Here is a 26,857-nt window from a genome sequence, read left to right on the forward strand (position 1 = left end):
AGGAAGTCGAATCTTCACTTCATCATAAAAGTTTGGATTCTTATTATGGTAAGACACGGAAGTGAAGCACTCGTGAGTCATTTCAGGGCACGATGATCTCCCGAAAATGGCTGTGAGTGCATCAGCTTCTTGTTCACCGCCCATAAGTTGAATTCGCACAGCAATGTTACGTGCAGAGCCAGTTCTAGAGCTAAAATTTGCTTCCTGTAATAGAAAATAGTTTTTATTCGTATATTTTAAAAATTAATTAGATACAGAAGAACTGAATGACAACTTACCTTTGGATAAATGTACAAAATATTTCGGTATGTCAAATCTGGCGAAATAATTTCACTTGGAAACTCGAGTATTTCTTTGACTGGTCGATTCTTTTCATCAGGATATGGCACTAGTCTTCTAAGGTCAGGATCTAAGCATCTAGGTAATTCTTCGGGTCTAGGACTGAGATCCAGTTTTAATATGCCTGGTAGACATTTGAGTCGTTTTAAATTAGAGCCAGGTCGGCGTAATTCAACTAAAAGTTTGTATAGATCTTCATCCCTCAGACGTTCACTTTCTTGTTTAAAGAAGCTCGAAACAGTCAACGTGATAGGCCTAAAAAATTAAATATCCATTGGCATATATTGATTTCAAAGTACATAGATTAATAAAATAAGTGAGAATTAATTTAATAGCAATTGAAATAAAAACATGTACCTAAATGTATCAAGACAATTGGCAAAGTCGTCTGGCGACCAACTACGTCTTTTATCGGAACTCCTTCTTTCTAAGGAACCTCTTCTAGCTGGTGGTTCCACCTTTTTACGCCACTGTTCTAATCCTCCAGATTTTCTGTCTAAAGATCCAGCACTTCCAGTGCTATCTGTATCTCCACCACCTCCTATCACGGCAGAGAGGTGAATAGCTGTCCATGCCAATGGCATTCTGTACCGACCCAAACGTTCACACGCAGCTACAGCAGCTGCTCTCACCTATTTTGAATTAGATCATTTAATTATTTCATGTGATATGTTTATAATTGAATAATCCATAGACTGTATGATTACTTTTTCTTTATTTTTATCTTCGCGTAAATATGGTTCAGCACATTCCGAGATATCGCCTTGTAATACTTTTTCGAGTCTAACAACTAAAAATAAATCTGGACTGGGTTTATTGATACTCATAACACAACTTCTTGCCAGAGTGCTGGCATCACTGTATGCAATGTGTCCACTAAGCATCTTCTTTAAGCTTTCTGAATTCATGTCTACATAAAAATTTTCAGATACCTGTAGGTTCAAAATAAATTAGGAAAGAATATATTATATATGAGTAGATTCTTATAAAGGTTTTAGCTTCAAGTACCTTCTTCTTCTCTTTGGCATCATATAATGCTAAACTTGCAAATATAGGTTCAACCTCCAATTCTAACTTTAATTGAAGACATTTTACAAGAATTTTATGAGAAAAGGGTTCTGTAGGTTCTGGTGCTGCACCAATCTCCTGCCATTCATCATCTGGAGAAGCTGGGGGTGCATAGAGTGGGAATAATGCTTCCTAAAATTAACATCAATGAAACACAATTACTAAAACCTGATCTTGTTCATGCAGGACTTACTTGACGATCTTCTGATCGTTTTTGTTCATTCATTTGGTCAATGGTTTCTGGACACACTCTGTCCAATAAGCTTGGAAGAAGAGGATCATGTTGTGAATGCCTCAAATCCAAACTTGCCCAGGATCCTCTTGGTGTATCTCCACAATTAGACAGGTCCTCTTCTTCATTAGGTGATCCTGATCCATTTGTATCCTCTTGATCCACCTGTTTTACATTTGTTTTAAACGTGTTTCTCAATTATTTGATGTACATATTTTATTCTTACTCAAGCACCTCAAAATCTTGTCTTGGAGTATCCTGAAGTAGTCTATCTCTTGCTATGGGAGAAACTCTACGTTTATACTTTCTGTGTACTATTACCCAGTCTGAGGTAAAACTATCGATACATCTTTTCACATAAGGAGATACTGTATCTCTACAAAATTTAGAAAGATTATTATAAATACAAAAATATTGGTTTGATTGTTTGTAAATTGAAACAAATCTTACAAAGATTCATGAGGCACAACTGGTTCCTCTGTTCTGATTTTTCTTTGCACAACTTTTAATTCCACATCTCCAGGTGGAAAATCTAATATTGATTTAAGGGGATCACGATCAAGAACTGACTGATGTTGAGCCAAGAACTCTTCATAATCTAGTGGCTCTAGTACCTCACACAGTGACATCTTTAAAATATTTTGGCAATTGTATTAATGTACAGCTTATAGTTTATATAGATGAATTATACTTCAAGATATACCGTAGAAGAAAAGCCTGAGAATGTGCTGCCACTTTTTGATAGATCCCGAGAATATGAGGTAGAAGTAGCAATTTGACGTCTAACATCAGCTGCATGCTGTTTACTCAATTTCTGAGTAAAAGCCCGCTGTACAGATGACATTATAAATGCCGTGGTAAAATACTCCTTTGAAGAAATCCTAGACATTTTGTTTAAAATTTTTTTAAAGGAATATGGAACCAAATAAATGATAGAATTAATAATTATGGTGTAATTCTAGTATTTGCAGTTAAACTTTTATTAGATAAATTACAATTACATTTATTTTATTTATTCCTATATTTATTCCTCATATACTTTTTATTACTCATGCATTAACTAGACTCACATACATTATAGTACTTAAAAGACAATGTATGCAATTAGGACGTCTATAGTGAAAAACAAAAGACTACACTCACGTGACTTTGTTTACTAAAACTTCATTATGCAAAAATTGTGAACACCTTTAAGTCAATATCCTAATATTTTGACAGTTCTTGTCATGAATTTTTGTTGCACCAGGGATGTGCCTTTATCAAGCTAAAATTCCCATTAATACCATAAAAGTACACTATAGAGTGGAAACTGCAACAGAAAATTGATCGCAAGCTGCCTGATATTTAGCGCTATCATTTGGTCAAAAGTAGACATTATATGCTTCCTAAAAATTCTTTTTCTTATAGTTATTATGAGAATATTTAATAGATATATTCCAAAATGAAGTTTGATATGAAATTTATTATATTTAATCAATTTCTCATTGAATATTTTTATGCAATTGCAATACTTTTTCAAGTTTCATTAACAGTATTAATTTTCACAATACAAAATTTATTTTGTTCCTAAATTTTTGTATTTTGAACCTAAAATTAATACAATGTTAAAAAAATTAAAGACAAGTGTATAAAATGATAGAAACTTTAATTCTAGGTACTGTAAATGTCTTGATATTTTAGAATTCTGGATTGGCAGCTCTGGTGCTGGTAACACCCATCTAGTTCCCACCCGGCTTCCCCATATACTGGGTGCTCTCGTGAAACCCTAGCATGAAATATCACTAGTACTTCCTACATACCATGTGGCTCTTAAAAAATTGATTTCCAACAATTTCATACTTAAACAGTCATTTTTAAACTCAATTCCAAAGTGGATTGCAAGTAGAATTACTAAATTAAAAAAATTATTACAAATATTCTTCAATAATTACCAAACACTAGCTTTTACTATTACCATTCCCAATTTCCATCAATGACAAAAGCTCAAGCTTCCGATATAAATCTAAAAACCACATTTCCATTTAGAATCAGTATGACAAATTTTAGTAGTACTTTTAACAGTCTGCATATTTTCACAACTACTAATCACAGACTCGGAGTACCTCTCATCGTCATTGAAATCTCCAACGCACTTGGTACTCAAGCCACTCGGTTTCTCCTTACCCCAAATAAGTAGTTCAAAGACCTGAAAGTATACCTATACCGATGCCACGTACGGACCCCTTTTCGGCCGTTCCAATCAACGACAGCGAGCAAAGGCGTAGGTCGCGAGGGGGCTAATTGCGATATCGATTTTCTTCCCCTTCGCGGAGGAACACGGAGGAATCGCACTTCCGCTGAACTCGCGGGCGTTAAACGCCGCGGAGGCGGAAGACAGAGATAAAGGCGGACTGGTGCACGCGATGGCACTGAAGTTGTCTTTATTAGAGGCGGCGCATCCACGCAATAATCATAACACGATGCACGTTTCGCCAGGCGTGATCCCGTTCCAAGGGACATGTACCGAGGAATTCTCGCAACGCGAGTGAGCTTTAATTGTACGAACGGATCGAGCTGGTCGAATTACGTCCGCGCTTTTTATCCCGTCCTCGGCTTTTGCTGCTCCTCCGACAATGAGAACGATCCTTAAGAACCCCGTGGCGTATTCACCACTGGTTTTTCTCGGTACTCGAGAAAATAGGCTTCTTCGACGAATGGTTTTAGGAAAGATTTTGCTGGAGATCGATTGATAATTAATATTAGGAATGAATTTCCGAACGCTACGGTTTGTACTTCGTCTTAAATGTCGTTTCGCGAGCTTCGTATTGGGAGTTTATGGTAATGGAAACTGCAATGGCAATAGTATTATGAACTAATGTACGACGAATCACGTGAGCAAATGAAAATGTAGAGTTGTCGGTGGCTGGGAAGAAATCGATACAATAAGAGACGAGTTGAATTTCAAAATGGCTATGAAAGAATGTGCTTTCATTGCGTAATTCTTTCAGTAATCCGTTGCTTCCGTCCTAGGTATATCTACGTTGCGATACTATCTTTCGTGAAAGTATCCGCGAACCTTTTAAGAAGATGAATACATTTGTAAATATAAAGTTGATAAATACGAGTGTATAATTCATAGGATAAGTAGGTACTTGTTATTGTAGGTACCTCTGTAGGATACTTTTTCTTTTTTAATTGTTTCCGGAAGAATGCTTGTTTCTTAAATAGTTGTTTCGTACGTAAAGGGAAACGAGAGGACATTATTTATGCGCGATTTTTCGCCGTTTCCTCGATAATTCTCTCGAAACGATTTTCGACGAGAGGAAAAAGCGCGGAAGAGAATGCAGTCGCGATAGGAAATGCATCGTGAAGAATAGAAGGGACGTCGGTGCTCTTATCTGACCTATATTGTCAACTTCGAAGCTCCCATCCGGCAAGTTTATATCGCAGACGAGAGGTATAGGATAGACCTCTCATCTTATGGGACTTCGTGTTCCATGTTCTGAAATACCGATCGCGCAAAAAATTAGAACACTAGCGCTCTGCGATTTACAACGGCCAGTTCAGGAGTTATATACCCGACTGCCCAACTTGAGATAAAAAGACTCCGAGAGGTTACCTTCCGTTATACGTGCATTCAAATATCCAAATATCTGCTTATATTAATAATTACAAATGGAAAATAATAGGGAATTTTTGTTATTTAAATAATATTTTATATTATTTAATTTGTAGCGTTGAATTCGAAGCTGAGGTTAAACAACGATCGATATCAATGTTAAATGGATGTGTTTAAACGTGTTTCGCAAGGGAAGGATATTTAGTAGCGGAGTCTCTCTGAAAAATGTATGAAACATTAACTAACACGCTTATGAATTTTTCGGACTTTTTGAGGGATATATCCGCGAGTGTTCTTCCGAGTTGCCACGTTTTTTCATTTACACTATACCCGAGTTTATGAATTATTATGTTCTTCAGTAAAGTATACATTCTTTTTCCTTGTGTGCCTTGCATTTTTCATTTTCCACGCATTACAGGATTTATATTTAATACTCGGCTAGTCTTGCTTAGTAACCATTCGATGACCACTCGTCGATTTTATTTTTTATTTAGTTTCAAAAATCGGGGAAGGTTGTTCCGACCAGTTACATTTCGAGAACTGATACCACCAGTCGTTTTATTGCATTAATATATCGAATAAGAAGAAGCGACAAAATATAATAAATATAATAAATTACTGTATACACCTAATTCTGTTTTTGCACGATAGATACGTTAGCGAAGAATACGTGTAAAAGAAATTCGTGTAAAAATATATATTGCATCTATGAAAAAATAGGAGATTGGTTGTAGTCCCAAGAAATCAGTAAAAATAATACAATAAACCATGAGTTTTCATGTCAGGATCTTAAACATTTTATTTCATAAAGATCGCGCATGTATCGTACAAAGTAAATTATCATTTGAAAAGGAAAACAAACATGTCACTAATTCATGAATACAAAAATTAGGCAAGATAATATGGGTTACACATAAAAAGATTTTATTCGTTGTCACTTATATTTTAATTATATCGTCACATATTGTAGGCTAAGGGAATAATGAAACAAAGGTTTTAAAACTATAACTAACCATTTATTGACATTTACGGAAAATTAATTCCTCGTTTCCAATGTCGTAGTTATAAAGATAAAAATAAAGCAAAATTTTCTTCTTAGAATTTGGATCGATCGTGTTAAATCGAAATAAGTCGTGTAAAAATGGAATTAAATTCTTTTCCTAATTCGTGTTGAATCAAAATCGTGTAAAAGAAGTTCGTGTGAAAATGGAATTAGGTGTACAAGTAATTATGAAATTACGAGGATCATCTCTTTAGTTCTAAATAATTATAAAATAGATACCTAGCTTAAGTTTCGTTGTTCTTGTTCTCTGTACAAATATAGGTTATCCAACTTGAAAGAATCCTGGTTTCCCTTTTATCGTCTTCAACGTTCGCTAAATAAAACACTCGATTCTTCTCACGACTGTCAGTGCCCATTCGCTTTATGTAGTCGGGCACTACCTCTCATATTTACTGTAATCGTTAGCCTAGAAAGCGAGGTATTGACCGTAAAATCGAGAGTGACGAGAGAAAACGTCCACCATCGGAAAGCTTTCCGGAATCTGCTTATCCGGCGTCAAAGGCTGGTCGAATTCACTTTGCACGACATTCATAAAACGAGCACTTTCGGGATCTCTGTTTCACGCGGAGAAACTACCTCGGTTGGAAATGATCGCGCGTGTGACGATGAAAAAAGTCACGCTGAGAATTCGCTTATGGTTCATCCGTTTTTCGCCACTCGGAGTACCGATCTCGCGAATAAATTTCCAGAGAATGCGAAATTGTCCGGAAGGATTCGTTTCGCGAAAGGAGCATGCCTTTGCGAGCTGTGTTGCAACGATGTGCTACTTTTTTCGACGCCATGACACGGCCACCTGGTACCATCGGCAAGGTGGCAGCTTGCTAGACGGTTACATGGCGACCACTCGAAGAAATTCTCCCGTGTCAACTGTCGGATAGCGACCGTAGAATCTATGGCAAAAGGTTGTCGAGTGAAGACACGAATACTCTGATGGTAGAAATTGTTGAGAATCTTGGTTTCGCAAAAATCGTAAAAGCAATTTTATTAACCCTTTGCACTCGAGAGGTGACTCTTAGTCACCATTTCATAAAATTTGGAAGATCGATATTAATTAATATATCAAATTTAATGTAATGTAACAGTGTGCGAAATATCGAAGTCAAATAATTCTACAATTCTATTATTCTACAATTATTTTTTTATTGCTCGAAAAAATATCGTCAGTTTTTTAATACAGAATCTTTGATTTTCTACTCTTCTTTAGCCAAAAAATCGTCGAGTACAAAGGGTTAATATTACAATAGTACACTGAGGAGATCAGCTGACTTGATACCTGTAGAAATAATTTTCGAAATTTTCTTACTTCATTTAAAGTAATCTAATTTTTCATTTTTGGTAGTAATTTATTGATATCGTGAATATGAAATTAGTAACGATTTTCCTTTCTTTTATAACTAAAAATTAAATTTGTTATTTGTTATGATAAATTTTGGCATTTTATATGAAGATTTGAAAAAGTATCGTCAGTTTTTTAGTAGACTTCTTTGAATTTCTACTCTTCTCTAGCCAAAAAATCGTCGAGTACAAAGGGTTAATATTACAATAGTACACCGAGGAGATCAGCGGACTTGATACCTGTAGAAATAATTTTCGAAATTTTCTTACTTCATTTAAAGTAATCTAATTTTTCATTTTTGGTAGTAATTTATTGATATCGTGAATATGAAATTAGTAACGATTTTCCTTTCTTCTACAACTAAAAATTAAATTTCTCATTTGTTATGATAAATTTTGGCATTTTATATGGTGATTTGAAATTAAATATTATTAAATTTCCATTTTTTGAAGGTGAAGTAGATATCCAGAAGAAGGAATATGTTTATTTTTGAATAGGAAGATAGGTTCTGTGATTTGTTATAAAATTAATCTTGAGGAACAGGTTGTATATATTTTGTTCGTGAAATTAAGGTTCATTTATAAAGATTGCGAGAATAACGCATTGTCTGTTTGCTGTCAACACACCATTTTTCACAGTACGTATGTCTTTTTTCAGAGGAAAGAGTCTATATGATATTTTTTTGATCAGAAAATATCGTAGGAATGGTTAACCTGAATATTCGAACTTATCAGATACTTGACAGTCTACTAAATCGTTCTGTCTGCACGAGGAATATTTACGAAGATATAAATTCAGATCACGTATCTCTAAAGATTACATTTTTCATCCCCGATGGAATATTTGTGCATGTTTGAAACGAAAGATTTAAGTTAGGTAGAGTACTATCTTTATCAAAATCTGTGTTCTTTTCTATAAAGTATTTTTACAAATACTATGTAGCAAATAATGTATTTTCATTTTACGTATGCTTATAAATAACTATGAAGCATAAATATCTACTAAAAATAAAATTTTTAATTATTGAAATATATTTCAAAATAAATTTAAATAAAATTTACGTATGTAGTTATAGACTGCTTCATAAGAAAAATAATAAGTTATATATTTTTAAAAATACTTATATTATTACTATAGTTTTATTAATAATCATCGATTCAATTTTTGGTTCCGATTTGTTAGATATTTTCGTTGCTATCTTTAATGAAATAATATTACAGTATAACTTCACTGAATATTAACATTTCATAGTCGCGAAACATGAATTAGATCATTCAAAATTAATAAATAATTATATCATATTCAAGCATATGTAAAGTGCGTAATAGGGAGATATTTCAAATTGTCAAAATTTAATTAATCATTAAATACGAATTCAATAAATCTTCGTGAGAGCAGTAATCACTATTAGGTTGCGCTACGGTCTAGTGGCGGTGGTGGGGGATTAGGTGGGTCACGGGAGTATATATAAGAGGGCGACACGGTTCCGGAGCGCTTTTGCTACTTCGCCTCGAAAGGAGTAGGATCGTTATATAGGCGTGGTTGAAAGGTGGTTTTGAAATATTAAAACGGGATCTACTAATCTCTCAGTTCACTATAACTGTGCTTCGTTAAATAAAACATCGTTAAATATTAATATTTATAGAATATTATCGCATTAAATTTAATACTATAATACTATATACTGAATATTGAAAATTTGATCAATTTCTTTCTAGTCCGGAATTATTAATACACTTTGGACACCGCGAAGTTGATTAATTTAATGAGATATTTGTAGAATATTCCCGAATTTTAAGGGGTTGGAATACTGAACGTTCTAATAGCGAATGAAAATTTGATAAATTTATTTCCCTTCTAGAATTATTAATACACTTTGAAAATTATGAAATTAATTATGTCAATGAAATATTTCTCGAATATCCCTGAATTTTCAACGGGTTGACACGATTCTAACATCGAAATAAATTTTCTAGATTTATTGCCGTTTCTCAGTTGTCAATATCACTACCCAATTTTCGTAAATCTCCATGTTTTTATGAATCTCAAATATGGAAACCCAGCACAGAAAAACGTGACTGAAATTCTAAACAAAGCAAACGTATCTCCAATACAAAAATTCTATGGCGTCGCGTCGCGAATCGGTATAACCTAAATTAGCATTCGTAATTCATTTTGCGCTGTCTTAAAATTCCGCCTGAACTATGAAAATCAAGAACGAATTTCTCATGGTAATATCCAAGTTCTTCGACCGTAATTTATTTAAAATTTTCTTATGTTCCAAAACTTTCTTCTCGAAAATCATTCCTCGAAAAATCTATTTCGCGAGATCAGATGTAAATGAAACCAACTGTGACATCGAAAGATTTGCAAGACGATATATTATATACTCCACCATAGATCCTTTTGAACAAGTCTTGGAATTTACGCGATACTGGCACTAAGACCATTCTAGGGACATCGGCCATTGTTGTCCATCTCCCTTTACGCGAGCCTAGGGACCAAGCGAAGTCAAAACTCGGCGTTTTCGTTGGCAACAGCTTGGACTAGGTGCCACGTGCCACGAAGGATGATTTTGAGGCCCGATTGGCTGGCATAATCAATTTCTCATCACGAGATTTAGTAATTAACATCGTTCTTCAGAGACGAAGCCAAGAACCATGTCCTAGATCTCAGATACTTGTACTCCATTTTGGATTTCAAAAGTTCTTTCCGGGCTTTGGAGATGTAGAATGAATTACTGGTATTATCGCTAAGACGTAGATTAAGACGGATTAAACTCGTACATAAGTTTTACGTTCGCCGACATATGCGACTATCTCTTTAGCTTTAAGTAATGGAAGCTCGGAGTTGGGTTAGGTTATGTGGCTCACTCTACCGAGGACGCGCAAATTGCCGTGTATTTTTCCACGAATAGGGGCTAGGATATAATTTCTATTTAATCGCGATATCATAATTATTAATTATTTACATATATCGAGAAACGCAATTTTTGCATTTTACTTCGTCGTAATTTACGCAGAGCGATGAATATTAATGCCGAAACGTATGTAAATTGGCTCGAGTAATTTTACATAGGGTAATCTCCACTGAACTTTTCGATTAAATTTTAGTCCATTTTTATTTATTCGTTTATCTTTTACCGGCTAGCGTATACGTTCGTCAATTTGGTGTGCTAGTACTGTATTATATAAAAAGTGACAGTACTATTGTGTCATCTATTATTACAAAATTAACACATCTATTATTCTAAATTATTATTGAAATAACAAATAATTATACATAATAACTACATTAACATTAGGTTTACAGACGCTATCTGTATACCTATTTCTACATATTTGACACCTGTAAAATTGACAGGTAAAGGTAACCACGTGCCATTTTTTTTTAACGATTAGTTTAATTTAAAAACAATTACAATATTAATAGTCTTAATATAAGTTAACTAAATCTGTTACCATCGTATAATTGGAGCAACCCATCCGTCAAATAGACGGGTTCCGTGAATCTAGTGTTAATAATACAATAATTATTGTATTATTTTGAAACTATATTATTCATTCCAAGTTAGTGTACTTGAAAATAATCGTATTATCGCGATTATTGAATTCGTTGCTTCTGATATTTAATAGTTCTACATACTTACATCTGCCAAAAAATTTATTTCGCCATCGAAACAGCAATACCACAGAGTCGAATTAAATTTTGGACACAACCCCCCAGCAGGTCAGTTTGGAGCATTCAAATGATAGCGGGAGCCAGCGTATCGATAGTCAGGGAGTCGAAGGATTCCCTCTTTAATCTGTAGACGGAACTCAAGGGATTTGTCGGGGGTAGAAAGTTGGATGGCGTAAAGGGATTTTTCTCAGGGCAGTGTTCAGACTTCGTCGCGGCGAATTCCTTGCAACGTATCCTCCCCGGGAAGGAAATAAAGTAGAAAGGGTTGATGCTTCGTGACAGAATGAAAAGTATTGGTCGACACTCTCCGTCCTTCTCCCATCTCCTCTCTCTCCCATTTCTCCTCTTCTCCACCCTCTTCCCCCTTTCCCGACGAGATATTTTCTCGTACGCGGTGAAGAAACACCACGAGACCAGGAAGCCTTCTTCTTTCCCTTATTTTATCAACGCTTAGTTAATTCCCCGCGTGCATCCCCTCTCTCGCCCTCTTTCCACGTATATATACCCCCTGTTTTTTCCCCCATCCCGCTCGTTATCGCTCGACTATGTGTTTCTTCTTTCCACTCGGCGAGTCGAGTATTCAAACGAGTCTCTTGACTTTTCTCCGCCCCTTCTCTCTTCCACCCTTAACCGGCTCTCCGGCTTCTCCTCTTCCTCCGTTTCTCCTCAACTTTTTCCACGGTCCATTCGAAAACATCCCGATAAAATTAAGCGTCGAAATTAGAGGCTGGTAATCTCTGGAGCTCGCAGCCAGCCAGTATCGGTTAATTGTATATATTCCCAGGCATTTTCTGGCCGAGGTCGGAGCTCCGCGAAGAGCCCTCTGATAAAACCTGGTCCAGCTTTTATTGGTTCCTGGTCGTAAAGATACGTACAACTAGACCCGAGACTCTCTCCTGGCCAGGGGATGCGTTCGTGCTTTCGTTTTAAGCCGATTTCACAACCGAATTATTTCCCTTCCCTTCGACCGACCGTTCCTTATTACGTTTCATCCCTGGTTCGTGTAGCGATCTCGGTGGATCTCGAGATCGCGATGATCGAGGAGACGAAGACGAATCGTTTCACGCGGGTCTTCCTCGTACTTGGAGAACGTGGGAATTTAAGAAGGAAAACAAGCGCGATGAAATTGACTTTCATTTCGAACATCGGGGGACTTTATTGGACGGGGGTTGTTCCTCGTTCGAGTTTAATTTCGAATTACTACGCCTTATCAACCGGATTCAGCTGAAGTAATTAATGAAAACAACTACGAGATACGTAGGTAGCCATTCAATTCTCGCTTTCTGGAACACGGAGGGAAGGAAGAACGGGGTAAACGGGTCTTACGCTTTATTACGTGTAGCTGTGTACACGCTGCTTTGTTACCACTGCACAGTGGGCTTGAAATTTTATTGCAATAATGGGTAAGAGGAAAGAATAAGGGACAAAGTCTCATTTGTCGTGAATTTTACAATGTAATTCAATGTTTTATTAATATTCGTATTATTTTTCTAGTAATATTAATACACGTACCCTCTTCGAATATTTTCTAATTAATAATAAATATTTCACAATATCATAAATATAAATATTCATACGGGACAATTTGTATCCTACATACCGCAGATTCCGATATAAAAATTTAGATTATAAAAAATTATATACAATTATTATATACAATATAAAATTGTATTTTTCATTTTTAAGACATCGATTGAATTAAATATGACCCACAATATTGGACAAAGGATTACACGTACCACACACAGTGTACATATTACATATTTAAAAATTAAATTGGACATAAGAAACACAGAGAAGAGGAGAAAAGTAAAGCAAAATTCTGGATGAAAGATATATCCAAATCCACCATTAATTTTTCAAATTCCAGTCCCGCTGATATTAACTGTTAATATTATAGTAATATTAACATACATATCCTCCTTAAATATTCCCTAATTAATAATAAATATTTGACAATATCGTATAGTAATATCATAAATATAAATATTTATACGTGACAATTTGAGTCCTACATACTACAGGCTCTACTATAAAAATTTCAATTATAAAAATTAAATCAAATACACCACATTTTACTATATAAAATAACCTAAAATTATATACAATGTAGAATTGTATTTTTAACTCTTTGGACTCGAAGAATTCCTCGTTATGAAGATGCAATTCGAAGCTGTTCTTAGATTTTTATAAGTTCACTGATACTCTTTATGCTAAAATTAAAAAAAAAAAAAATCGTGAACGAATGGAATAATTTTATTTCGTTGTTCTTAATATAATTATCGTCATCCATTATTTAAGTTATAGCATTAAAACAAACGGTGACAGAGAATCACCTCTCGAGTGCAAAGGGTTGATTTTTAAGACATCATTTAAATTAAATATGACCCACAATACAGTACAAAGGATTACACGTACGTACCACACACAGTGTACATATTACACATTTAAAAATGAAATTGGACATAATCAACACGGAGAACAGGCTGAAAGAAAAGCAAAATTCTGCAGGAAAGATATATTCAAACTCTCGATTAATTTTTCAAATGCCAGTCCCACAGACGGTTTCCGGAATTAAGTAGACGCTGAAAACATAAGCCAGTAAATTGACTAAGGTTGGAATTTCGCTAGTCAAACTTACCTTTGCGCGTTCAACGGCACGTTATTCGAGGAACGAATGTCTGGGATAGAGAGAGGGCTGTCAAAGCCAAACGATGTTAATAAGTTTGCAAAATAAACGACGGGGGTTTCAGCCGCTCTGCAGGCCGTAGTGGCGTCGGTGTGTGTCCGCCTTTAGCCGCTGCGGATGGAGGAGCTCAACGAGCGTGGAAAAAAACGTCGCAAAGGCAGCGTCGCGACGATTCGCGATCGTAAAGGACAAAGCTGACGCGACCGGAAGTGGAGGACGCGCGGTCGTCGATAAATTTCGCGCCCCCTTCTGGTGCCCCACTCGAGCACACATCCGTGCTACGCACCGATTAATTCTCCATCCGATTCGCCACTCGACCACCGATTTTCACGCTCCTTTTCTCCCTCACCCTCGGAATTCGCCGTTCGACTGATCGCCGAAGGTCCCAGAAGGGGAAAATTGGCCGAAATCGCGAACGTGTCGCGGAGGACTTTCCTTTTTAATAAAGTTCCTCATAAAACTGGATATGGAGCATATTTAATAGCGGAACGCTGTGCCTTTATGCTCTGTGCCAGGTCTTATTCGCACTTTATACCCGAGATTCTCTGACTCCTTTCAATTTTCTTTGTCGACTCACGCACGTGCTTTCTCACCCCTTGCGCTCTTCCACACGCATATTCCTCTCTTTCTTTACGTTTCTTCCCTTATTTTCTCTCGTTTCGCGTTAATAGAAGACATTCAGGCACGTCCACCCGAAAGTTCGTGCGCATTCTACGTTTGCGCGACGAGCGCCAGTATTCCGGACAAATATTCTCCTTTGATACGTCGTCGGGTGATCAAAGGAAAGTGATTGCATAGACTGCTAGTATTTCTTGCTGTGATTTTTGTTTTACAGTTACGCAAATATCGCGCACGTTGAGGCTTCTCGTTTTTCCCGCTTTTGTCCTACTTTCGCGACTTTCTGTCTATACGTCGGTGCATATTCGTGCGTGCGGATATTGGGGATGAACGAACCGCGTGGCGGGGTGAATGGTCAGGGGAAAATTAAAAATTCTTCGCTTAGAAATTTGTCGACTTTTAGCCCTCGGGAGATGTGGAATCGAGGAAAGAATTAATTGTATAATATTCTGTACAATATAATATAATATAATATAATATAATACTATATTATATAGGAATAAATATTTTAAAACTCGGATATTATTTTATGCGACTTAGTGGACGTCAAGCAAATCAAACATTCGATGTAATTTTAGCACGTTCGAAACATTTGGGAACAAGTATAGTGGCAATAGTGAGGGTAACGAAACTTTGTTACGTTGCCACGAAATTCGCAGGATACCTAACAGTTCTCGTACCGTGAATTCCAAGTTGCAAAGGAAATTTTTTAAAGTAGGATGTAGTTTAAAGAAAGGGTGCGTGCATGGGTAGAGCTTTGCCTTAATCTAATTTAATCTAATTTAGAAAAAAGCAGCAGCCGGCAGCTCAGAGGTACTCTTTTAGTCTAAATTGGAGCTTCCGGATGTACTATTGGGAATTACACGAAACACGTTCTCTATTTCCCTTCTTTTTATCTTTCACAGACATTTTTATCGTACCCTTTGTTAGCCTTGCTTCCATCCAAGGTTTAATCGCCCCAACCTTTCCGTTCATGTATCAGCCGTTCGCGATTTTTCAGTTCACTGTTAAACACACAGTCGAAAAATTCTTTAAAATCGTACACAGTACGGATTTTCATTCTATTTAAATTAAACGTTGATATTTAATAGCACAGAATTCCTTTGTTCCTCCGTTGCCCGGCTATCCTCTCGGATATTTCTTGTACCTTGCGCGATAATATTTTCTATGAAAAATTACTGGAACGCGAGTACCGTGTTACGCGTATCTCGATAAATGTTATAAATAAAAATGTACGTGTGTATAATATTTGATAAACAACGGGGCAGCCGACGCACGATACGGCCGGGAACCTGCAACGGGTATAGAAAACGTGGAAATATATTACTAATTATTGTAAGATAATCAGTGTTCTTACTTTTGTTCTCGTATTACACCTTGGGATAATCCTCATTGTGAATTTTCTACGGGCAATAAAAATTGCTTTCATCGTCGAGGCTGGAAATATCGATTTCAATGTTTCTGCAGCATTCGATTTCACAGATTTACTTTGCTTAATCGAATAAACTTTAATTAATTTTATTTCATTGAAACTGTTTTTTATCATTATTATGCGTAACGTGATTTTAAAAGCTTTCAGTAATAAAGGTAGCTTAATGAGTATATTGATCACAAAATCCGATCCTTTTGCACCGTGGAACTAATGAGGGGATGAGGAAAAGTAAATAGGGTCGAAGGAAGAGAAAGGTAAATTGAGCATATAGACCCCAACCGTGGGATGTGTAAAATTACCGAACGAGAAAATAGAATTCTCCTTTCCAAGATTTTGAGAATCTTCCACAAACCTGAATTAAAAATCTATAACGAAAATTCGGACTTTATTAACTACTCGTGAAATTACCGATTATAAATTAAAAGTTTACAATGAGGAATTCAATAAAGGAAGAGGAAAGACAGGAATACGAATTTTGATCTTCCTTAAAAGCTGAAAACCCACATGAAAGACGTAATTTTATCATTATTATTTATACCACATAACGAATGCTATCTCATCAGCTCCCCAAATATATTTAATTATTTATCAAATCGACAAAACGGAATGAAAAATATAAAATCGTCAAAGGAACCCAAATTAAACAAATTACACGCCCCTGGAAGGGTCTAACATCGAATTTTTAAAACCAATACAAATACAAATACACATATCTACATCCACGTTTTATAAATCCAAATGTTTGAGGGATAGGGAGGAGATAAGAGAAATTGGCAGCGGACTAAAGGACATGGCGGAACCGTGATCTACCCCAAATCCGGAGCCATCGAGAAAAAGAGATACAGGTGTAATTTTGTCATTATTATTTATACCATATAACGAATGCTATCTCATCAGCTCCCCAAATATATTTAATTATTTATCAAATCGACAAAACGGAATGAAAAATATAAAATCGTCAAAGGAACCCAAATTAAACAAATTACACGCCCCTGGAAGGGTCTAACATCGAATTTTTAAATCCAATATAAATACAAATACAAATATCTACATCCACGTTTTATAAATCCAAATGTTTGAGGGATAGGAAGGAGATAAGAGAAATTGGCAGCGGACCAAAGAACATGGCGGAACCGTGATCTACCCCAAACCCGGAGCCATCGAGCAAAAGAGATACAATCCACATCTGGCCAAAATTGCAATAATCCTCCGGCGGTGTAATCCAAAAATTTTCTCATTCCCAAAATCCTCGGAACGTTGGCCGGAAAATTCAACGAGCGCCCCGGTCTCATCTCGTCTGCGCTTAACCGCGCTTAACCATCTCGGGGGCGGACTTAAAAATGGCCGAGCACCCGATAAGAATAAACCGTTCGAAATTTCGCGATAAATCGGCGGAACTGCGAGGGGGTAGATTAAACTCGATTAACCCGACACCCGTTGTACGCGTCGCTTCGTTAACCCCGACGCATCGACTTCCTCGAGGATTAGGTTTGCTACGTTAGGCTGCATCCTCAAGGCCTTTGCACCTATAGGCACCAGCCGCAGAGGTCTTCTCCACGATCCACGCTGTAGCTACAGCACTCGGGGATAGACGATGAATCGCGAGCGCGCACCGACTGCTTTTGGGAATTTAATCATCCGGTTCGAGTAACCGCTTCGTCGCTCTCGCTAACCCCCTTGAGAATCCGCCCGGAGTTTCTGCAGTTCGAGGGCCGCGTTGCTGCGTCTCCCCGAATGGGGAAAAAAGTACAGGTAATTAGGCTTCCTGGTGATAATCGATTCTTCACGCATCGGAAACGGGGTAACGCTGTTGGGGTGGGGGAATTGGGGAAATTTTTTTATGGGATTTGCGAGCGATTTGTGGGGATGTTGCAGTTGTTGGGGTAGTTGGGAGTTTGTTTGAGATGGAGAGTCGGGGTAGTTTGGAGAATAGAGATTACGTAGTTGTTAGTGGTGTGAGAAATTTTGTACGATGTTTTTGAGTACAGAGGTATTTTAGTAATGGAAGATTCTATGGTGTGAGGGTACATTATAGTACAGGAATTTTTTAACTATGGTGATGCTGGGAAATAAGAATGTCGAAAATTACTCGGAAAATTGCATAAAATTATTTTGTACAAGTATAAGGTTATATTGAGAGGAGATTTTTATTAACGAGATAAATTGTTATTGATTTTAACGAATGAGAATTTCTGAGAATTTTTTGGAAAAATTATATACAGGGTTGAATTTATTGATATAATTATGGAATAATTTGTAGGCATTATTTAATGGAAATTATTAAGATTTATACGTATTTCCATAATTATTTACTGACAAAATATTTTACAATGAGTAGTAAAATTCTTCGAAAATTGTTCCCAAAATTGTTCAGAATTTTGCGGAATTAATATGCTTCCGAACATATGTTGAATTGATTGATATAATTATGGAGTAATTTCTAGTCATTACTCAATGGAAATTATTGAGATTTATACATATTTCTCTAACTTTTTATTGAAAAAATATTTTACAACGAGTAGTAAAATTCTTCGAAAATTCTTCCCAAAATTGTTCAGAATTTTGCAAAATTAATATGCTTCTGAGCAAAACTTTCCTTTTAGATCTTATTATAATAATTTTAATTAAAAATCTCTCTGAAAAGTATTAATTCAATGTGCCTTGTCAATAGAATTCCTGTTGTTAAATTTATTAAATTAATTCTGTTCGCATAAGCTGAAACCAATTACCAATTAGAACACGTACGTAGTTTTATACGAATGATATTGATCGTTTAATTAGCTCTTCCATTAATGTCTGTCGCAGGATAAAAGGGGGGAATCTAGTAAAAAGTGAAGCGTAGTAAAGTGTCGAAAGAATTATTTGCTGCAGACGTTCCTTTATTCAAAATCGAGCAAATGGAAACAACGCGGAGGAGATTATCCTGGTTAACACGAACAACGAAAGCAATCGTGGATCCAATAATGGAAACGCGGGGCGAGTGGCATTATTTATTATCTCCGCTTAAGTAGACGTAATATCGAAGAAACGTGATATTCGTAATAATCAATGCTTGGTTGGCTCGTTAATTAAAATTGATATTAGGAAGCAGCGGGAATTATTCATGACAATTCTACCCGCAACCGTCCATTGAAATGAACTTCCGGTTAACGCGAACGGAGAGAAGCGTGACATCGAAGCGGATATTAGCTGTTTGAAATCGTACTTAATAATCACACTTCTCTAAAAATGAATTTACCAATGAACGGCAAAAATATTTATACAAATTTCTAAATAAATAATTACACCGGGGTTCCTTTATATTTATAATAAATAAATCCATACGTCATTATGACAGCGTAATTGACGATGCAAACAAGAACGAGGCGATTCTGTGTTAAAAAATAAGTGGAAAATATAGAATACATTTTTTCCACACGAGCCTTTGTTCTGGAGGAAATTGGATTTAAATATTCGTCGGGACTGATTCATTTAGGTATATCTGGACTTAACGAGTGTCGCTAGAAGCTACCTCTATTTGTGTTTCTATTCATCGAATTGGATAACAAAATACGAGGGTGTATTAAAAATTCAATTAGTTATTTCAGAAATTATCCAAATTATTATTCATTTTATTAAGTATATTCGAATTTGATCTTCGAATGAAATTTTTATGAGTATGCTGGTATTTCATTTTATTCAAATGGAAAGATCCTTTTTAATGACTCATTGCTGGTGTAATATTTGTATACTATTTCCAGAGTTCCATTAAATCTTGACATAGTCAAATATAGACATAGCTAACAAATATTTGAAGCCAATCTTCCACCAATTTTATTCCACCTTTTTAATTCTTTTTCTTCTTTTTTTTTAAGTATGATCATGTTCTTTCCGATGTCACCCTCATCTGCAGAAAATTATATATATTTCTTAGTCTCGTATTATTTCGAAACAAAGCAAAACGTTAGTAGTTCGAAGAATCTCGGTTTTTAATAACGTTTAAAACGTTCTCAGTGCTTCGAATTTCCGATTAACTAACTTCGCGGTGCATAAACTGCTCACAGTTAATCCATAATGTTATCTCGAAGTATCGCAACAATCTTCAGTTTGCCCCCCCAACTTTGATCGCCATAATTATCCTAGCACAGTCCATTTACTTCACCCAGACAGTTTCAAAGCAACTGAATATTTCGCAAAAGCTCTGTGCAACTTGCTCGTGGAAATATTCCAAATTTTATGGGAACATCAACACGTCTCCGGGAAAATTTCTGAACCCAAACACGACGTTCCTCTGTTTCTCTTCTCAAGAACGCGACGGTGGCGCCACGGACCCCAGCTGTCCCGTGACGAAACTCACGAATTCGCAGGGATAGGTGGCAGCAGTGGGCAGCTGCAGATTTCGGCCCGTGTTCCTTAAACTCTCCACTGTATTATGTCGGAAAAATTATGACAGAATCGCGTCCACCTTTTCACTTTCTCCCATTTTTCTGAGACATTAAGGCGGACACACGCGTTGCGATGTCAGCTGTGTTTATCATCTTGGAAATCTCTAGGTCGATGTGTATATGTACACATGATGTTGCGCCAGTGCAGCCAACGTTGTTCCATGGAATTCCTAGTACACGGCGACAAATGAACGCCATCTTTAATCCTTCTGGAGCCGAGTAGTCTAAAGATGACGCAATTACGCGAGTTTCTTGTTCTCGCAAGTTCCTGGCCATGGTATAAATTTAATTAAAAATTACTTAACCTCGTGTGATGTGCTTTTTGAAGTAGAAGTGATATCTGAAATATCAAGGTGCACGTTTTTCTTCCTTCGAAATTAATTAAAAAGTTAATCAAGTTGATGAAGTAATATTAATTTGATGTTTTATTATCTGCTGTACAATGTCAGACTTCCTTTCGTTCTTGTTTACATAGAATTAAAGATGGTATTAGTGCCGAGACACCCCAGGTACCACCTATATATAGTCTCTATGGTTTTTAATTACGAATTAATTGTAATTTAATTGTAAATTAAATTTGTAATAATTATTTGTTATAATCATGCTACTCTCACATCCACAACGATCATTCCTTGAATATATTAAAGGCTGGAAGATGTATCCTCGGATATACACAAATCACGTGTCTTTCTATACTATAAATACCCATGAAAAATTGTAACACCTTAATCCAGGACGTCCTCGCAACGACCAAGGTACTTTAAATACCCCAACCGGTTCTTTCAACGAAATATTAATCCCAGTACTTATGAAAAATGTCAAACGCAAATGTCCGACAGGTGGCCAGCTTTAGAGAAGCGAAAGTCGAAGGTGCTCTGCCCCTATTCGACCCTTAGTCCAGTGACTTTTCGGCGAACGCGAGACACCCTTAGCCCCCCTGGATTCCCCCTTTCGATGCCCCGAGTCCGTCCCACCGGTCGTGTCGCGTGTTTACCCTGCCTTATTAATTTACAGGCCGACTCGTGGCGAAAGCGAGAGAGGAGCAGGACGGTGGACGAAGGCGGATGCTGAATAAATATCCAGCCTGACGAGGACGAAATTCGGGATCGTTTGTCCTCGGGAGAGGTTGAGAGCACGGTGTAAGACCGTGTTTAATTTATTTCGACTGCCAAGAAGCCAGACATTAAGCTTCCACTATTCTCCTCCGCCTCAGTCCGCTCTTATTTGCCTTGCATTCGTCAGCGGCGCCAGCGTGTTTCGCCTCGGAGAAACGTCTTCCCACTCTTCCACCTGGCCCCCTGGTCCTTTCCCTTTCGAATTACACGCGTTGAGGGTCACAGTTAGCCCGTTTCGCGAATTACACGCGTTTAGAGTTCGAATTAACTGCCTTTGCCCGCGAGAATGTCTACCGACCGCACGCCTGTTGGATAATCCGCGGCTTCATCCGACGGTCTTGCGTTATTTTATCGGGGTCACGGTTCCCCGACACGCGGGAAATCGGATCGTTTAGGTTAATCAAATTTTGACGATGAACTGGGTATCCAATTCCGGCGGGGATCGATATCCGGTCGCTTGGCTCGCGGATGTTTGAGAGCAAAGTTGGGAGCACGGCTTGGTTTATTTAACTGCGATTGCAGCGATGGGTTTTTATGATCTGCACGAAAATATTGCGGAGAGTGGGGCTGGGATTGGTTCGTGACGTATAAAATAAAAATGATCGATGATCGTATTTAACGATATTTTATAATTATATCGTAATGCAATAATAACAACGAAATTAAGTACGCAGGCAATTCTACGTGCAAAAATGGGTCGAATAGAAAGAATAAAGTTTTTTCGTTCCAAGCTTCGTTTTTGAGAAAATCAAAGTTCGATATAAGAGCTAACGCCGCAGCGTTGGCGGCCATATTGATCGCGCATACACGTGCCCTCGGATTTTCAAATGCAGTTTTCTCGAGAATGAGACTTCGAACGAAAAAAGTTTATTCTTCTTTTTCTATTCAGTTTTGCTCGTACAATCATTTTCTGTTCATTTGTACCAGCTATTTTGAGATATTCTATATTTTCGTTCGAATACCCTAGATTTCTATATAAAAATTCTATCGTTCTTGCATTGCGTTGTGCCCTCGGATTTTCATTCTCGAGAATGAGACTTCGAACGAAAAAAGTTTATTCTTCTTTTTCTACTCAGTTTTGCTCGTACAATCATTTTCAGTTCATTTGTACCAGCTATTTTGAGATATTCTATATTCTTCGTTCGAATAACCTAGATTTCCATATAAAAATTCTATCGTTCTTGCATTGCGTTGTTGCAAATAAATAATTGTATTTCTCGTAAGATTGTAAGGAGGATATTTGTACTTAAAGTAACCAAAGGGAATGTCGGTAATTGTCACTGGAATTTCCTGAACCAACGCGTGCCTGTTCCACGACCATAGTGCGAATTCTGGGTTACACTGCTCCCTGCGTCATCAAATCTGATTCACGTATCGAAACACAATTTTCCGAACTTCTTCCGGCCTTATCGTGCTCGCTTCTGCTGCGAGAAGTTAAAAGTAGCTCGCGAGAAAGAGTTTGCACGTAACTACTGTGGATTCGTTCGATCTCTAACTTTGCATTCATTGGAACGAACTTTATTCTCGCGTGTGTACTCTCCTCTGTAACTCCCTTTCCTCCTGCATTATCGGTCGCCATTAAAAATTAACGATTCTTCGATTACTCGTTTACTTCCTGCTCTTCCCTTCCCAATCTCTTATCTAACAATTTACCGGTAAAACGAATATATAGGAAATCCCATAGAAAATAATTTTTCGAAACTGTAAAATTTCAGAAATCTGCGTCCAGACGATCGGGACGACGGAATTAATTTCCGACGAGATATTTACTTTTGAAATCGTGAAAATTAAACGATTCACTCGTGTTGCAATAAAACTCGAGTTATATATCGCAGATGTACAATTACCCCATAAGGAGACAAATTTTACGTTTGATAATAGACGAAGTTACGGACGCCTGAACGACAAATGGAACCGGCTTTACCGCTTAATAACCCTGAAAACGATCGCCTTAGACGGGATAGTTACCACGGGGAATCACTTTTTTTTTTAATGCGTAATCTTCGCGACACTCGACGCCATAAAAGATTCATATTTCCGCAACGATTGTCCCGGGCGTTTATATTCTTCGCCTATTTCCATCGTATTAAAGCCCGGCTCAGCGATTCTTCACCCTGGCCCCACCCGGATGCTTGGAAAAAACGCTCACGTTCATGTCGGGAATAATGTAAGATTAACGGTGAAAGGACGTGAGACAAAACGCGGGTGCGGAAAAACTAGTCGTGGAAGATTCCTCTGGAGTAAAGCAACAGCGCGTGCCCCGGACGACAAGATTTCTTAATTATGCCTGAAACTGAATTTCCTCCGCTTCTGTCTGCGCCTGTACCTGTCTGTCCGCGTGCGGCCCTCTAGAGGATCGGCCTGAAGCTTCCGGTATAAAATGCAGAATGCGCCACGCTCGATTAAACTTCCCGTTTATTTTAATTCGCGTGTTGCGAAATAATTGTAATTATCAACGTGTCCTCCGTTCCGTGCTGTCCAATTTATCCGTTCCCATTTATACCGTTATCATTTTCGAATTAATTAAAAGCTTTCGTTATTTCGTCCAAGATTAACGCTTCGTCACAGTCGGATTTCGATATCTTTAATATCTGTCGCGGATCTATTGTATGACATACAACCACGCACGAACAGTGTGCATTATAGTGCAACGAAGAAGGCAAATCAGCAATTAGTAATTAAAATTGTTCCTGACTTCTTCGGAGCACTTTATTTAGAAATTCCTGTATGCATGACAGTTAGGTTTAGTCTAAGTAGGTCTGAATAATTTTACCTCTTAGTTTTCTTGTATTTAGAGAAAATTAAGAGCGTTCGAAGCAAATCTCAGGTATCTGTTACCTAATTACATAGGAATCAAGCGATGCTACCCTGCTATCTTCGAGAAATTTGGAATTACACGTTTTTCGGAGATAACGGTTTATCCATTTGGTGTAAAAATCGTATCCGATAAGATGTCCGGATGAGCAGAGTGTTATTGTTGGAGCGAACGATTTACCAGGTGAAAAATGGCGGTCCGTTCGCCTGGCGTGCAATTTATTTAATAAAGAGACGGTCGAGGCAATTTAATTAGCGCGAAACGCGGCCGCGACGCTCGGCAGACTTTCGAGAACGGTTGGTTTTATAATAATTAGAAGAACAGCGACGTGGTTGGCTGGAACAGGGCGGGAGAGGACGATAGTTATTATGAATTAGCCCGATACCTCGCGTCGATGCTCCACCTCGCCGTTTCCCGTTTCAACCGGGCTCTAACACCGTAAACTCATCTCGCGGTTATTACAAAAGGGAGATTGAGAGAAGAGCAAGGTAGAGGCGAAACTTTCGCGAAACTCCTTAACGAGACGTAACAAGGTCCATTCTTTACGGCGTGCCACGGGGGTTCCTAGAAAATGGCGGCGCCCGTAAGCGGAGCGCGAGCGAGCGAGATGGCAGCACCGTGGATAGAGAATCGGCCCAAGTTCGGCGATAAATAAGGGAAAAATATTACGTGCGAGCGAGCCTGCTGTTTCGTCTTCTTTTGTGCATCGTATCGGAACGATGCACCCTCGAATATCCGCTTTCACAAATCTTCTCTGCGGTTTTCTTTCATTTTGCTTTTATAATTCATCGCCCTTTTCTTAATCACACGTCGTCCCTACATTGTTTTCTTAACCCGTTTCTCCACACGCTACGTGAAAATCGTACGTTCCGTTTTTACAGGTTATGTTGGAAGATTTTATAGGTTATGATGTTCGATCTGTGGGCGGAAAGAATTGTTAGCTGTGGCGTGAGAATTTTTGAAATCTGTCATGCTTGGTTGTTCATTTTAACCTCTTTTTATTCGGATCGTTAAATATTATTATTATTTTTCTTTTTGCGTACGTACCTTATTCCGTTGGGAAAGAATATAATGTATTTTTAATTTTAGTAATTTCAGTAGCCAATTTGTCTGTGTCACGAGATGAATAATACAACGAATTTCTGCTGCGTAAAATTGTACGATAATCGTCGAATAAAATGGCGAATGTCAAGTAGAAAATGATATTTTTAGAGGCCATTGCTGATTGTTACAATTTTATTTATGGAATACAGTGTATTACGATTTATATTTATAACGTGGTGTATTAATTTAGTCTTCGTGTCACGAGATGGAAGGGATTGAAAAGTACTGTACTGTAAATTCATGAGTCGAGATATTTCATTCTAAGAAATATCTTTCTGGTGTGTAATAAAAATCTAGTAATTAGTTTATGAGCATCTTGAGATGAAAAAGGTTGAAAATCGTGGGAAATCTTTCTTTGCAAAGAACTCTTTACTTGGTTCTAAGCTTACAGCTAACTTGTTTTGTTCTTCTGAAAGGAGTTTCTAGGGATTGGCTGTTACTACTGTATATTCGACGTACTTTGCTCACCCTTCCCTTCTTATAACCTCGTCACAAGCAACAGACATAACTTTCGTCCATATCTTTTTACGTCCAGCATTATGTTTCTCTCATAAAGACCGCCAAAGTTCCTTCATCTAAGGCTAATAAAATTCATAAGGGGCCCCGGATGAACCGTCGAGTCTACTCCCAAGTCTGCCACGCGATTCTTCTTCTGTCCATTCGATCTTGTCGACAAGCATGATCATCTACGAACGAGAATCGCAATTTCAATTCGTAAATCGATACATCGACTTTAACGACGATAGTAATACTTTTATTCCGGCAGAATTTATTACTAGATCACTAGGGGATTTAATTCCTGGATCCTCGAACTCGGTTCCGAAACTTTGTTTTGTAACATTTCGAAATTCAGAGAGCCGATTTTGTTTCAAGCACTGAAGCTTTAATAGAATTTTGCCAATCTTCACTGACGTTAAAAAATCATGAAACCTAACCTAAAGCTAATTCAAATACACAAAATATTTCCTTATTATAATATTCTCATTGGAGAACATTATATTATATCATTATATACTAATAATGTATTGAAAAGTATTTAAAAATGTTACTAAAATTTCGAATTATGAAAAAAGGATTAAAATTTGGAATTTCAAAATTAATTTCAAGATGTGGTTAATTTTCTACTTATTACACCGCCATCGAGGTAACTCCTGGTTTCCTCTTCATCTTAAAATCGATCTCAAGCTTAATAGCTATACTACTCGAGCAGATATGTACATATGTACATAATCCACTTGCTTTAAATTCGAGGAAAGCTCGAAGCTCGAGTTGCAATTTAAAAAAATCGCCGTGAAAGGATAAAAAGGAGAGCGAGAGGAGAGCCGAGATAAATAAAAAACTGC

At 37.2% G+C, this 26,857-nt stretch overlaps 1 protein-coding gene across 1 annotated transcript in view; it reads right to left on the minus strand.

The window, feature by feature from the left end:
* The window catches only part of Zir (dedicator of cytokinesis), an 8,376-nt gene extending 5,878 nt beyond the window's left edge, over positions 1–2,498 (minus strand). Inside the window, exons 1-9 of the mRNA XM_017910318.1 lie at positions 2,343–2,498; positions 2,090–2,268; positions 1,874–2,015; positions 1,601–1,804; positions 1,348–1,539; positions 1,047–1,271; positions 697–971; positions 279–594; positions 5–204 (exon numbers count right to left, since the gene is read on the minus strand). Of these exons, the coding sequence (XP_017765807.1) occupies positions 5–204; positions 279–594; positions 697–971; positions 1,047–1,271; positions 1,348–1,539; positions 1,601–1,804; positions 1,874–2,015; positions 2,090–2,268; positions 2,343–2,483 (1,874 nt within the window). The 5' untranslated portion in view covers positions 2,484–2,498. The remainder of the gene's footprint in view (positions 1–4; positions 205–278; positions 595–696; positions 972–1,046; positions 1,272–1,347; positions 1,540–1,600; positions 1,805–1,873; positions 2,016–2,089; positions 2,269–2,342) is intronic.
* Between the last annotated feature and the right edge of the window lie 24,359 nt (positions 2,499–26,857).

This window comes from Eufriesea mexicana, unplaced genomic scaffold (genome assembly GCF_001483705.2).
Source record: "Eufriesea mexicana isolate 0111107269 unplaced genomic scaffold, ASM148370v2 scaffold113, whole genome shotgun sequence".
Lineage (NCBI taxonomy): Eukaryota > Metazoa > Arthropoda > Insecta > Hymenoptera > Apidae > Eufriesea > Eufriesea mexicana.